The sequence below is a fragment of the Chrysochloris asiatica genome, unplaced genomic scaffold (genome assembly GCF_000296735.1).
Source record: "Chrysochloris asiatica unplaced genomic scaffold, ChrAsi1.0 scaffold00102, whole genome shotgun sequence".
Lineage (NCBI taxonomy): Eukaryota > Metazoa > Chordata > Mammalia > Afrosoricida > Chrysochloridae > Chrysochloris > Chrysochloris asiatica.
This window is the reverse complement of record NW_006408620.1, coordinates 6,298,680-6,312,938: the sequence shown is the minus strand read 5'-3', so window position 1 is coordinate 6,312,938 and position 14,259 is coordinate 6,298,680. Positions and strand designations below refer to the sequence as shown.

Here is a 14,259-nt window from a genome sequence, read left to right as displayed (position 1 = left end):
CACCTCTCAAACACACTGTAAACACCTTCTCTCCTTCTGTCCCCACTGTCCAGAAAGCCCTCTGCTCTCCACCTCTCAGACTCTGCCCCATCTTTCAAGGCCTGGGAAGCCTTCCCTGGCTGCCCATTCCACAATACCTCTCTCTTTAGCTTTTACCGTGATAACTGTCTTCCCAATGGCTCCTAGCCATCTACTGCGTTATATAACTAACCACTATGTACCGAATCCCAATGTGGCACTGTAGGATAAACACTGGACAGCTAGCCACAAGGTCGGTGGTTCAAGCCCACCAGCCGCTCCTTGGGAACCCTATATAAGGGTTGCTGTGAGTCAAAACCCACCTGAAGGCACTGAATAACTGCGAGTAAGGAGCCCTAGGAGTGCAATGTTTAAGCACTCTTCTGCTAACCGAAAAGTCAGTGGTTCAAACCCACCCAGTGATTCAGCAGAAGAAAAGCCTGATGATCTGCTCCCATAAAGGAAACCTGATGGGGCAGTTCTCCTCTGTCGTCTAGGCTCCTGTGAGTTGGAATCAACTCAGTGACACCCAACAACAACTGCAAAGTGCTGAATACCTGCTGTGTTGGATGCTCTCTGTGCAAAAAGTGTGTCTAATCATTACCTAGAGTCCTGGTGTGGCACTGTGGTATAATGCACTGGACCGAAAGGTCCATTTTAAGGGCAAGGCCGGCAGTTCAAATTCACCAGCTGCTCCTCAGAAACCCAATATAGGGTCACTATGAGTTGAAACCAACTCGACAGCACTTAACAAGAATAACACTAATCATTATCCATCCCTGAATAGAAAGTATTTATCTTCATTTCACAGATGAGAAAATGGGGTCCAGAGAGGTCAAGTAACTAACCCAAAGTTACACAGCTACTAGGAGTGGGGAAGACTCCTGCTGGAATTTGAACTCCAGGCCTTCTGTCTCTTGCTACTATGTAGTAATAGATCAATGTCCATGGGTGATTTCCCCCAGCCCTTCAGTTAGATTAGGAATCCAGGAAGAGTTAACATTCAGTCTTTATTTTGATCATCTGTTTCCTCAGTAAGCATGTAATCAGCCCCCGCACCCCACCCACACACACTGTGTCCCAGGCTTGGAGGGCTTCGGGCCCCCGGTGCCTAGTCTAAGCTGGGCACACAGCAGGACTGCAGGAAGACCTCAGTGACTGACCATGCTGACTGTGCTCTGTTCTCCTCTGGGCAGCGGATCTGGACCACTACGTGTTCCAAGACTCCCAGCTGGAGAGCCCAAGCAAAGACATTTTCAGTAAGTTGGAGCTTTCTGGGCTCAACCTGCACTTCCTTCCTTGGGAAGCTCCATAAATCTCCATGGGTGATGAGAACCTTGCTCCCCCGCCTTGGACTTCCACTGATGATGGGTGTCAGTCTTTCTGTTTTGTCTCTGAAGTAGAGCACATGGGATCTGAAGACGTGGTTGGTGAGAGTGTGGAGGCACCAACAGAAGCAGAGCAGAAAAGTCAGAAGAGATGTGAGTGAGACCAACCTCAACCCTGCTTGACAGCGGGCCCTTCCTTGTCTCCAAAGCCTGCTGTGGCTCCCAGTTACTTCCCTCCATAGACTGATCCACTTTGCCTGGGTGTGGGTGTTTCTGCTGCCCCCAGGTGCAGCGAAGGCTACCAGGAAGGAAACAGGTGCAAATGGCCACTCTGGTGGGCTCTGTCTGACTGCCCAGATTAGCATTTCCCAATGGGCCTTTGGGTTCTGGCTTCCTTTTCATGCTTACTTGTCAGCTCTATATTTGAGGGTGTTCTTTTCAAGCACTGGTTCTGAAGTCAGCAAGAACTGGATTTGAATCCTGATCTATCTATCATAGCCTGGATGACTTCGGGCAAGTTCCCGTACCTCTCTGAATCTCCTGCATGGTTTACCTTGCCTCTCTAATCTGTCTTCATCTGACAACCACCTTGAACTTTCAGAATGCAAACCATGTCCCACAAGCCCCTGCAGAATCTGACCCCAACCAACTCTCCATAGTCAACTAGGCTCCATCCACTCTGACTTCTTTCCATTCCTGCAGCTACATGCCTCAGCCAGCCTCAGGGCCTTTGCACCTGCTTTTTGTGCTGCCTGGAATGTTCTTCTCCCAGATCTTCTCATGACTGGCTCCTTCTCATCTTTTGTTGTTGTTGTTAAGTGCTGTAGATTCAATTCCAACTCAGTGTCCAAGGAGAGGCTGATGGGTTTGGACCACCAACCTTGGAGTTAACAGTCCAGTGCTTAGTCTACAGCATCAAACCAGAACTCCATCTTTTAGGTCTTGGCTGAAATATCACTTCCTCCTGGAGGCCCTCCCTGATCATCCTTTCCACATATAGGACCTCACTCATTTCTGTTTGTGCCTTTCTTGTGTCGCAGACTTGTTGCCTTCTGGATTCTTCCTTTTCTTGCTTTTTACCTAGCTCCCCTGCTGTAAGGACAGACGTTTTATCTTCCTTCCTCATCACTCTATCCCCAGCTCCCAGCACAGCACCTGGCATGTAGTATTAGCACCTCAGGCAGTATGTGTCCAGCAGAAGCATATAGAACATGGGGATAGCGGTTAATCGAGCACTATGTGCTAGGCCATCTGTAAGGATCCCTGGTGACACTGCAGGATAAACACTGGACTGCTAACCACATGATCAGCTGTTCAAATCCACCAGCTGCTCCTCAGGAGGAAGATGAGGCTTTCTGCTGCTGAGGAGATCGACAGTCCCGGGAACTCTGGGACTGAGTACAATGCACTGAATCAATAATAGCAGTAGCTCTGGGTTTGGAGGCTCAGCTGGAAGCCTTGTACTTGTTTATTTACTTATTTCGCAACAGGTCGTATGAGGTGGGTAGTATAAAAATTTTTTAAAGGTGAAAACAGTATTGAGTGAAAAAACAAATCTCTGTCCTCTAGTCGCTCAGCTTCCCTGGCTGGAGACAAAGAGTGTTAATAGTTCCTTCTGTGCTTTGTCAGAAATGGCTCCTGGACAAGCCAGCTCTTTTTCGCCTCTCACCCATGACCACAGTTTCCACTCTCTGCACCTTGCTTTCTTCATACAGCGTGCCCAGGAAGCCATGCCCTTATCACAAGTGGGGCATATAGGGCCAACTTTTCTTCTTTCCTAAAATTTAATAAATCTCTTCCTCTAGCATTTCATTATGAAAATTTTCCAACATTCAGAAAAGGTGGAAGAATTGTGCTATGAATACCTATACACTTACCACTTAGATTCTACAACTAATATTTGGCTTAATTTGCTTTATCACATATATATCCATCTGTCTATCTTTTGTTAAATCCCTTTGTCTATCAGTCCATCCATCTATCTATCCATCCACTTACCCACTCACCCACTCATCTATCCACGCATCCATTGGTCTACCAACCCAACCATCCACCCATGCAACCATCTATCTATCCATCTATTGATCTACCTACCCACCCACCCAGCCAACCATTCACCCATCCTTCCATCATCCATCCATCCTCTCATATATCCATCCATCCACCCACCAATTCAACCATTCACTCATGCATCCATCTATCTATCCATCCATCCATCCACCTACCCCACCCATCCAACCATTACCCAGCCTTCCATTCACTCTATCCATCCATCCATTCACATACCCACCCACACATCCACCATCCATCTATCCATTTGTCCATCATTCATCCACCATCCATCCATCCACCATTCATCTACCATCCATCCACCTACCCACCCACCCAACCCAACCAACCATTCACTCATCCTTCCATTCACTAATTTATCCATCCACCCAGCCACCCAGCCACCCAGCCACCCAGCCACCCACCTTACTTTTGGTACATTTCAAAGCAAAATGCGGTTACTATACACTTCCCCAGAAGTACTCAGAATCTTTGCTCCTTATAAGGCCTGCATGTTGAGTGAATGAACAATTATTTACTTAACCTGACCCTCCCTGAGGGACTAGTAGGTTGTTTCCTGTTAATGTTCTACATGCTTGATACTCACTAGCTGATTTCCAGTATATTCCTGTGCAGTAGGAATCAGTGCACCCATTTCACAGATGAGGGCACATTACGGATGATGCTCAGAGATGCTAAGTTGCAAAGGCACACAGCTAAGGAGGAATTAAAAAGCACATTATTTTTTTAAAGTGTGTCACAGCCTCTTCCTGGTTCTGCCTTTTCTGTGCCCTTCCAGCGCTCGATCTTTGAGGTGGGCTGGGTTCAAACAGATGAGCATGGGGTAGGGACACTCCAAGGTCACATCCAGTCATCCATGAAGGATGGAAGGATGGCCCTTGGCTGCTGCTCCCTGGAGCACTAACTAGCATTCTCTCTGCAGCTTTCCCAGAGGACCTGCCCGTGGATGTGAAGCACAGGAAGCTAGGTGAGCAGGCCAGCCCTCACACCCACTCCCGGCAGATTCTGAGCCAGGAACACTGGGGCCACCTCAGGCACATGCAAACGGGCATTTGAAAGCAGAAGCTCAGAGGAATGAGGCATTTACCCAAGGTCACACAGCTAGTGAGAGGTGGAGCTGGGATTTGAACTTTGATCTTTGGGATTCCATAGCCAATGCTCTGCAGCTCAAGGGCTGCTGGGAGATCCAGCCTCACTCCTGATCTGGAATCAGCAGAGACGCCTCCTGCCCCTTTCCATTGCTGCCACATTGCTCCTTTCAAAGGGCACATTCACTTGGTGTCAGCCGGCCACCAGCCGCACCTGCCCTCCTCAGAGCCCCCATGCCCCAGTGAACCTTCCCCCCAAGCTACCCATCTCCTCCCGCCAGATGCATCCTTCCTGTCCTCCCCCCCACCCCCCAACACACACACACTTGTCGTTGCAAAGGTGGAGAGACCCACCCCTTGTGCGGAGCTGACAGAGGCAGAGACTCAGAGTTTTATGGAGGAGACCTGGCCCTGGCCTTCCAGAAGTCTCATGGGGGAGGCAGGGCCCCTGCCTATGAAGACCCCAGGAGAAGTGGCCCCTGTATTCAGGAAGTTCACAACTAATGGGGGAGATATGAACCCTGCTCCCCAAAGTCCCTAGTCTGATGGGAAAGATAGGAGCCCTGCTCCCCAAGGTTTCCAGTCTGATGGCGGAAATAGGAAGCCTGCTCTCTAAGACCCCCAGTCTGATGGGGCTCACGGGGACCATGAAGACCCCGGGGGAATTCTCAGACCCCGTGGCAGGAGAGGCTGGGTAGTTGCCTGGCACTGCAGCTGCTGCTGATGCCAATTTCAGTTAAGGAGACAGGAGTTCCCCTTCGTTCATAAGGGGAGAGTTCCCAGGTCGTTCCACTCAGGCCCCTCCAATCACTCATCCAGGTCTCACCCAGCCTCCAACTTGGCCCCTTTCTCCACAGATGAGCCCCCTGCTGGACCCAACATGACCCCAGCCTTGCCCTGCCCAAGGTTGCCAGTTCTGCTCAACCAAGAGCCTGCACCCAGCCTAACCCAGCTCGGGGAGATGGTCATGATGCCTGGTATGTTAGGGGCTTGGACGGGTGGCTGAGGCATTGGAGCTGAAACTACAACCATCTGTCCCTCTTCAACACACCCATCTCTGCCCCCGCAGGTCTCATCTTCAGGGTGTCCGTCAGCTCAGCCCCTGCTGGTCACAGAGCATGAAACCTTCCCCCATGAAGGGTTCACCCACCAGCCCAAGTTCCTGCTCTGTGCTAGGCATTCTTCTAGGTGCTAGGGACCCCAGGACAGTCACAGCAGCTGCTGGGGGGAGGGGGTTAGAGCACCATGGGGGAGTCAAACACCAATCAGATTATCACAAACCACAGAGTTTCCTGAAGCCCCCACGTCATGGTCTTTGTCTCTTACAGTGCCCCCACCCAGGCCCTTGCTCAGCTGCCTGCGTCTCCCTGATGGATCGATCCAGGTCATCCCCACCCTGCCCGCTCTTTCCCAGGGGCTCTGCCACATCTCAGAGGCTGGGCCAGGGGTCCCCAGTGTGCTCGTCTACCATGGTGAGTGTATGAGACTCCCCACCTACTCCGCACTTGCCCCACCCAGGGGATTTGATAGTCAGAGTCTCACACCCTTTCTTCCCAGCACACAACCCTCTTTTCCCACTTCCCAAAACTCAGAGCTAAGGAAGATCTATCCTACCCCACCCACCCCGCCCTGCCCCTGCATGGTCTGGATGAATGACCAAAAACTCACCAAGCAGCAGTGTGGCCTTCCATGAGCTATTTTCCCCCTGAGACCCTTAGCTTTCTCTTTATCTTTCTCTGTCTGTTTACTTATTTAACTTGTAACTCACCAGGTCTTTCTCCTGTATGTTGTTAAGTGCTGTCAAGTCGGTTCTGACTCATAGCGACCCTGTATAGGGTTTCCGAGGAGCGGCTGGTGGATCTGAACTGCCGATCTTGTGGTTCAAATCGACATTACAGTCGAGCGCTTTTCCTACAGCACCACATTATATATAAAACAGATGTAAGAGAAGTAATGGTTCACTTTACAACTGATGCTCTGTATTAGAGCAAAAGCTAACCATCTTGGTTCTGTATTCCAGGTGCCCCTGCCAGAGAACCCTCACTGACATCTCCACCCATATCTCCTCAGTTGTACCCTAAACAGCCTTGTATGTCTGCTAAAGTGGCAATCCTTAGTTCTAGGGCTTTGTGTACTTTGCCCCCACCACAACAGATTTTATTGTTTCTTTTTTAAATTCCTCCAAGAACAATCCTGTCTTTGACTCTGGAAGGCTTGTCTGCTTGCAAATATTTTAAAAGGAACAGCTGCCATCCTTAGTATAGGAGTTCTTGTTGTTAGCTGCCGCTGGCTCAGCCCTGACTCACAACAACCCTGTTGTGCACAGCAGAACACAACGCTTCCCAGTCACCTGCCATCCCCCAGGATCCAGTACAGATGAGACTGCAGTGATCCAGGGGACTTTCAGTGGCAGATTTTTTAGGGGAAGTAGATCTCCAGGTCTTTCTTCCTAGTGCTTCTTAGTCTGGAAGCTTCTCTGAAACATGTTCACCATAACAAACCTCTCTCTCCAGGGGCTGCATCCATTCCACTTCAGGAGCATGTTTTCAAGATCACGTGCCAGTGTCTTGATCATGCTCTGGGGCTCCCATGGTGAGGAACGTGGAGCACAGAGCAGCAGGAGTGCTATAGTAGCAGCTACCTGAAACGCCCCGTGAGCTTTCTTGTTGTCATTGTTAGGTGCCATCGAGTTATAGCAAACCCGTGCACAACAGAACAAAAATTGCCCAGCCCTGCGCCATCCACACCAGTGTTAAACTTGAGCCCATGGCTGCTTTGGCACCATATCTGCCAATGTTCTGGTTCAACAAAGTGAGGCGGCACTGGAGGCACTCACTCATCTCTGCCAAGAAATTTGGAAGACAACTACCTGGCCAACTGATAGGAAGAGATCCGTATTTGTGCCCATTCCAAAGAGAGGTGACTCGACGGAATGCGGAAATCATCAGACAGAATCTTTGATATCTCATGAGAGTAGTTTTACTAAAGTTAACACAGAAACAGTTGCAAGCATACATTGACAGAGAACTTCCAGAGGTTCAAGCCGGATTCAGAAGAGGCCATGGAATGAGGGATATGGATATGGATACATGGACCAAGAGGCAGTTGTTTGAACAGAACAGGGGAACACTGAATGGTTTAAAATTAGGAAAGGTGTACGGCAGGGTTGTATTCTTTTACCATACTTATTCAACCTGCATGCTGAGCAAATAATCCGAGAACCTGGATTATATAAAGAAAAACGTGGCATCAGGATTGGAGGAAGACTCATTAACAACCTGTGGTATGCAGATGATACAACCTTGCTTGCTGAAAGTGAAGAGGACTTAAAATACTTACTGATGAAGATCAAAGACCACAGCCTTCAATATGGATTGCATCTCAGTGTAAAGAAAACAAAAATCCTCACCACTGGACCAATAAACAACATTCTTATCAACAGAAAAAAGATTGAAGTTGCCAAAGACTTCATTTTTCTTGGATCAATCATCAACACTCATGGAAGCAGCAGTCAAAATATCAAACGACTTATTGCTTTAGGCAAATCTGCTGCACAAGACCTTTTTAAAGTGTTGAAGAGCAAAGATGTCAGCTTGAGGACTAAGGTGCGCCTGACCCAAGCCATGGTATTTTCAATAGCCTCATATGCATGTGAAAGCTGGACAGTGAATAAGGAAGGCCGTAGAAGAATTGATGCATTTGAGTTATGGTGTTGGAGGAGAATATTGAAAGTGCCATGGACTGCCAAAAGAACAAACAGATCTGTTAGAAGAAGTGCAGTCAGAGTGCTCCTTGGTGGCCAAGATGGCCAAACTTCATCTCTCATACCTCAGACATATTGTCAGGAGGGACCAGTCACTGGAGAAGAATATCATGTTTGGTAAGGTGAACGGTCAGAGAAAAAGAGGAAGAACCCCAGCAAGATGGATTGGCCAAGTGGCCGCATCAGTGGGCTCAAGCATAGCACCAATTTTGAGGTTGGCCCAGGACCGGACAGTGTTTCATTCTGTTGTGCATAGGGTCACAATGAGTTGGTACCAACTCGATGGCACCAATCAACAACAACATTCATAAATGTTGTCAACTTCTGGTATTGTGTGTCTGACAATGTTCCATTGCTATTCATAAGGTTTTCAGTGGCTGAACATTCAGAAGTAGTCCACCTTTCCTTCTTTCTAGTCTGTCTTAGTCTGAAAGCTCGGTTGAAACCTGTCTACCATGAGTGACCCTGCTGGTATTTAAAATACTGATGGCATAGCTTCCTGCATCACACAAGCCACAGCAGTACGACACACTGACAGACAAGTAGTATCTATGAGCTAGACACTGCTATTGTATCCATTGTACTGATGGAGAGACTGAGGCTCTGGAAACTAGCTCACCTCCAGAGCTATTTCCTGAGCAGCATCCTGAAATGCCTGCCTTGGGAAATGCCCCTCCCCTCTGCCTACAGCCTGGTTGGGGGAAATTCCTTGATGAATTCCTGGTTTTTCTGCTACCATTCTTCCTCCCATTTTAGGTGCAATACACCAGGCCAGCCCAGTGCCCCCTTCCAGCAGTGTAACTGTCCACAGCCTCCCCAAGTCTCCAGAACGGCCGGGATCCACCAGTCCCTTTGCCCCATCAGCCACTGACCTGCCCAGCATGCCCGAGCCAGCCCTGACCTCCCGCACAAACAGGCCAGGTAAGAACCACAAGACTAGTCCAGTGAGAATTTCTGGAGGCAGGGTTGAGGCCCTGAGGGAAGGAGTTGCCTCAGCCAGGTCCACAAACCACTGCCTGCAGGGTCAGGCAGGCTCTGTTCAAGACAGGGCTTCAACCTGGTTCAGACAGGTTATCATAACCAACTAAATTGGACCAGAACGTTAAAAATTTCGGTGATCCAGAATGATAATCAGAATAGAAAAAAGTATGGATCAAAGCCCTGGAGTGGGAGACTTGGAAGAGGTCCACACACAACGAGGCCTCTCAGGAAACCAATGGGGGAGATTGGATGATTGCCAAGGCCGTGGACAATGATACACTCAAAGTGGTGTGGATAGCCGCCACCTTTGAGCTGGGCACTGTTGTTTTCAACTCACTTGGTCAAGATTGGGCTACTATGCAACATGAATCTGGCTCTTGTTTTCTGAGAGGGAGATTAACTTTCTAACAGGGCTTTAACCCATAATTTTCTCCCTTCCAGTTGTGGTTCATCCTCATGTAAAGTTTCTGGTCCATTCCAGTGTCATTTCATTGGCAGTGACTGAACCGGGCTGGCTCACGGGTGAAAGAAGGCAGGGAGAGTGTCCAGGGGTGGAGGAGTTCAAAGGGGAAACAATCCATGACCCACTCACAACCTCAGCTGCTTGGTGTCCTGCAAAGCAGGAAGGAAGGCCCAGTTTGGCCAGATTTGATTTGTCAGGAGAATCTGAAAATCTAGATTTTCCCAGCAAGATTGCAATTTTCAACATATTAGTTAAATCTCTGAAAGTACAGCAAGCCAAAAACAGTGGAATCAACCCAGAACCCATCACCATATATGAATGAGATGGATGGACAAAATGTGATCTATCCATGTAACAAAATGTTCTTCTACCACAAAGAGAAACCAAGTGTGCCATGGATGAACAGTCAGACCATGGTGATAGACACTGTGCCATGGACGAACAGTCAGAACATGGTGATGAGTGAAGTCAGTCAGACACCAAAGGACACACGTATGATCCGACTCATATGAAATGTCCAGAACAGGGTCACGCATTGAGACCCAAGTTTATTAGTGATCCCCAGGGGTGCAGTGAGGAGAGAGTGGGAGTTGCTGTTGAAGAGGCACCAAGTTTCTCTTTGGGGGAATGAAAACATTTGGAAACGGACAATAGTCGTCGTGGCTGCATAGCATGCTGAATGCCACTAATGCCACTGAAGTGTGCAAGCTTACAAATGGTTAAAATGGCAAATCTTATATATGTCACTGTTGTTGGAACACCCTATATAGGGTTGCTGTATGTATATGGAGTCCTGTTATGGCACTCTAGGATAAGTACTCGACCTCAAGGTCAGTGGCTCAAACCCACCACATGCTCCTCAGAAACCCTATACAAGGTGGCTTTGAGTTGGAACTGACTTGATCACACTCAACAACAGTATGTGTGTATATATGTACTCACACATATACATGAGGGGGCTTCAGAAACTTTGTGGAAAACTGGAATTAAAAGAGAATGGATTTTTTTTTTCCAGGAACTTCTTGAAGGTCCTGTGTGGGTTTGAATATTTATATATATTAACATAACTTGATTTTTTAAAGTACAGCTGATCAAAGAAAGACATCTTTGAGCCAGATTCATTTTGGGTCATTATCTTGTAGCTCTGGTTCTGTTGGGGCTCAGCTCCGGTGGGTTACTCTCTGGGCTGGCTGGTCTCCTCAAGCCCAGAGATCTGAATGCTCAGAGGGAGGAAGTCCCTGGGGTCACTTACTCTAACTCTGATATCCGCTTCTTCATGTCCAGAGGATGTGCTGTCCCCCAACCAAAGCCCAGCAGATCTCAAGGTCTCCAGCAAGATCCCCAAATGGCCTGGTAAGTGGTAAGGTGAACCCTCTGCTCCGGTGGGTGGGAGGCTGCAGACAGACGCCCAAGTCTGGATTTGCTTCACCTCTTAGGCCACTCCACGTTTACAAAGTTCCTTCTTTGTTGGCTCACTCATCCATTCATTCACTAACTCATTTATTTTCTCCACCTTTTTAGCCTTTATTCTATCACTCATTTTTATGGGGGGAGGGTTCTTATTATTCCATTAATTTTTTTAAATAAATAGTTTGAAGAGGGGAAATAATACTAAAATCCTTGACTGTCTTATGAATATTAGTTTCCCTTGCCTACTGTTGTAAAATAGACACTTGAGTGGGATAGGAAGGAATGTTGGGAAACATGATTAGAGAAAACTTGTAAGCCCATCTTCAGCCTATAACTGATTGGAATACCTAAAAAGGGTTCTACAACTTGCCCAGTGAAATAGGCCTCATGCAAAGCCTTTACAAAGTATAGGACCTTAGGTGGAATCCTGAGTCCCATCCACAACCTTGTGAGGTGAGACATTCCTACTAGAAAGGACAAGCAGACTGGAACAGCTATAATGACAGAAGATACATCTTCATGATGAACCTGACCTATACTCAGAGCGGTAGTTACTCTAAATACCAACAGAGAGGGAAAGAGTCTTCAAATCAAGTTTCAATGCTATCCACTCTGTGCACAGGGTAGATAGGGACAGGCAACTGTTTGGATGACTGAAGGAGGCAGCCAGAAAGAAGACAGAAAGACGTGTGCTTGGAGGTGGGAGGAGAAGCTAGTGACAGGGCAGCGCTGCCCTCAGGTGGTCATTCTCTCCCTCGGTGCCCCATGCCCTGTCCTTGCAGAGGCGGTGGAGCGGTTCTATCACTCGCTGCGGGAACGCTATCTGGCCCAGCCCACAGGCCCGGATGATGAGCTGGTGGAGGTAGAGTTGGTGTGGACACGACTGGAGAGGAGCAGTAGCAAGGGCCAGGAGAGGGAGCTAGCCACCCAGAACTGGGCTGCGAGGCGGCTGACCCAAGGGGGTCTGGCAGAGGTGCTGCTGGCTGCTGGTGAGCCCCGACGGCGGCGTGAGACGCAGGTGATCGCTGTGCTGGGCAAGGCAGGACAAGGCAAAAGCTGCTGGGCCCAGGCCGTGAGCCGGGCCTGGGCCCGTGGTCAGCTGCCGCAGTACGACTTTGTCTTCTATGTGCCCTGCTACTGTTTGGACCGTCCAGGGGACACCTACCGCCTACAGGACCTGCTCTTTGCCCCAGGACCCCCGCCATCGCCACCAGGAGACGATGAGGTCTTCCGTCACATCTTGAGGCAGCCTAACCGCCTCCTGATCATTCTGGATGCCTTCGAGGAGCTCGAAGCCCAGGATGGCCCTCCGCCCATGGAGCCTTGCTCCCTCCGGGGACTGCTCGCCGGCCTCTGCCAGCGTAGGCTGCTCCAGGGCTGCACGCTGCTGCTCACAGCCCGGCCGCGGGGCCGCCTAGCCCAGAGCCTGGCCAAGGCGGACAGGCTCTTAGAGATGACTGGCTTCTCTGCCGAGCAGGCCGAGGCCTGCGTGACACGCTTCTTTGAGCCTTCTACTGAGCACCAAGAGAGTGCCCTGAAGCTGCTCCGTAACCAACCGTTCCTCCTCAGCCATAGCTACAGCCCCGCACTGTGCCGGGCTGTGTGCCAACTCTGCCAAACCCTGGTGGGGCTAGATGACAGGACCCAGCTGCCCTCCACACTCACAGGGCTCTTCGTTGGCCTGTTAGGCCCAGCTGCCTGTGACAGTCCCCCAGGGGCCCTAGTGGGGCTGGCCAAGCTGGCCTGGGAGCTGGGCCGAAGACACCGCAACACCCTGGGGGAGGCCCAGCTGCCATCAGCAGAGGCTAAGGCCTGGGCCCTGGCCAGAGGCCTGCTGCAAGCCTGCCCAGGGCTCCCAGAGGCTGAGCTGGCCTTCTCCAGCTTCCTGGTGCAGTGCTTCCTGGGAGCAGTGTGGCTGGCTCTGAGCAGTGATATCAAGGACAAGGAGCTGCTGCAGTATTTGGCCTTGACCCCACGCAAGAAGCGGCCGTATGACAACTGGCTGGAGGGTGTACCTTGCTTCCTAACTGGGCTGCTCTTCCAGCCACCCTCCCTTGGCCTGGGAGCCCTGGTGGGGTCGGCGGTGGGCCCCCAGGTGGACAGGAAGCGCCAGGTGCTCACTCGGTACCTGAGGCGGCTGCAGACTGGGACACTGCGGGCCAGGCCACTGCTGGAGTTGTTGCACTGTCTCCACGAGGCGGGGGACCAGGAGCTCTGGCAGCATGTGGTGGAGGGGCTCCCAGCCCACCTCTCCTTCCTGGGCACCCGGCTCACACCCCCCGACGCCCATGTGCTGGGTGGGGCCTTGGAGACGTCCGGCCAAGCCTTCTCCCTGGACCTCCGCAACACTGGCATCGACCCCACTGGACTGGGTAGCCTCGTGGCACTGGACTGTGTGTCCTGCTTCAGGTGAGGACAGGGGCGGGGCTCCCTTGATGCTGTGCCCAGCACTTGCTCTGTGAGGGGCTCACTTAGTATGTCTGACAGCAGCAGGGAGGGGACGGAACTGAATCCCCCCATATCTAAAGGAGGCAGCTGAGTCACTCAAGAGAGTCACATAGCTGAGAGGGGCAGCATGGTTTTTGTTGTAGTCTCGCTACGATCCAGGAGCTCCTTACATCGCACAAACGGTTTGCACTTGACTATTAACTGAAAGGTTGGAGGTTTGAACTCACCCAGTATTTCCAAGGAAGAAAGGCCTGGTGTTCTACTTCCATAAAGATCGCCGTCAACGAAACGCTATGGAGCAGTTCTGCTCTGTAACACACGGGGTGTCCATGAGTCAGTCTCAACCTGATGGTTACAGGTTGTTTTGTTGTTGTTTGTTTATGTGCCAGGCACCAGGCTGTGTTTAGACTTTACGTCTGTATGGGTTCAAATTCATATTCTTCCCTTCATCCTCTGATTAAGCCAGAGCCTCCATTTTCTCATTCCCCAGTCTTCCCAGGACTCAACTCTGATTAGCTCCCTCTCCTGTTTACACGGTCACCCTACCACCCTCAGGATGGGTGAAGTCTCAGTTCCTAATTTGGCTCGTTTAGGTCCTTCTACCGGTTACAAATTGGGCTGCTAACCTCAGGGTCAGCAGTTCAAAAGTACCAACTATTCTGTGGGAGAATGATGAGGCGTTCTGCTCCC

At 50.2% G+C, this 14,259-nt stretch overlaps 1 protein-coding gene across 1 annotated transcript in view; it reads left to right on the top strand.

The window, feature by feature from the left end:
- Positions 1–14,259, top strand: part of CIITA (class II, major histocompatibility complex, transactivator) — a 40,965-nt gene that overhangs the window by 4,403 nt on the left and 22,303 nt on the right. Inside the window, exons 3-10 of the mRNA XM_006867244.1 lie at positions 1,215–1,277; positions 1,419–1,499; positions 4,339–4,383; positions 5,362–5,481; positions 5,833–5,976; positions 9,024–9,188; positions 10,996–11,064; positions 11,904–13,530. Coding sequence (XP_006867306.1) covers positions 1,215–1,277; positions 1,419–1,499; positions 4,339–4,383; positions 5,362–5,481; positions 5,833–5,976; positions 9,024–9,188; positions 10,996–11,064; positions 11,904–13,530 — 2,314 coding nt within the window. The remainder of the gene's footprint in view (positions 1–1,214; positions 1,278–1,418; positions 1,500–4,338; positions 4,384–5,361; positions 5,482–5,832; positions 5,977–9,023; positions 9,189–10,995; positions 11,065–11,903; positions 13,531–14,259) is intronic.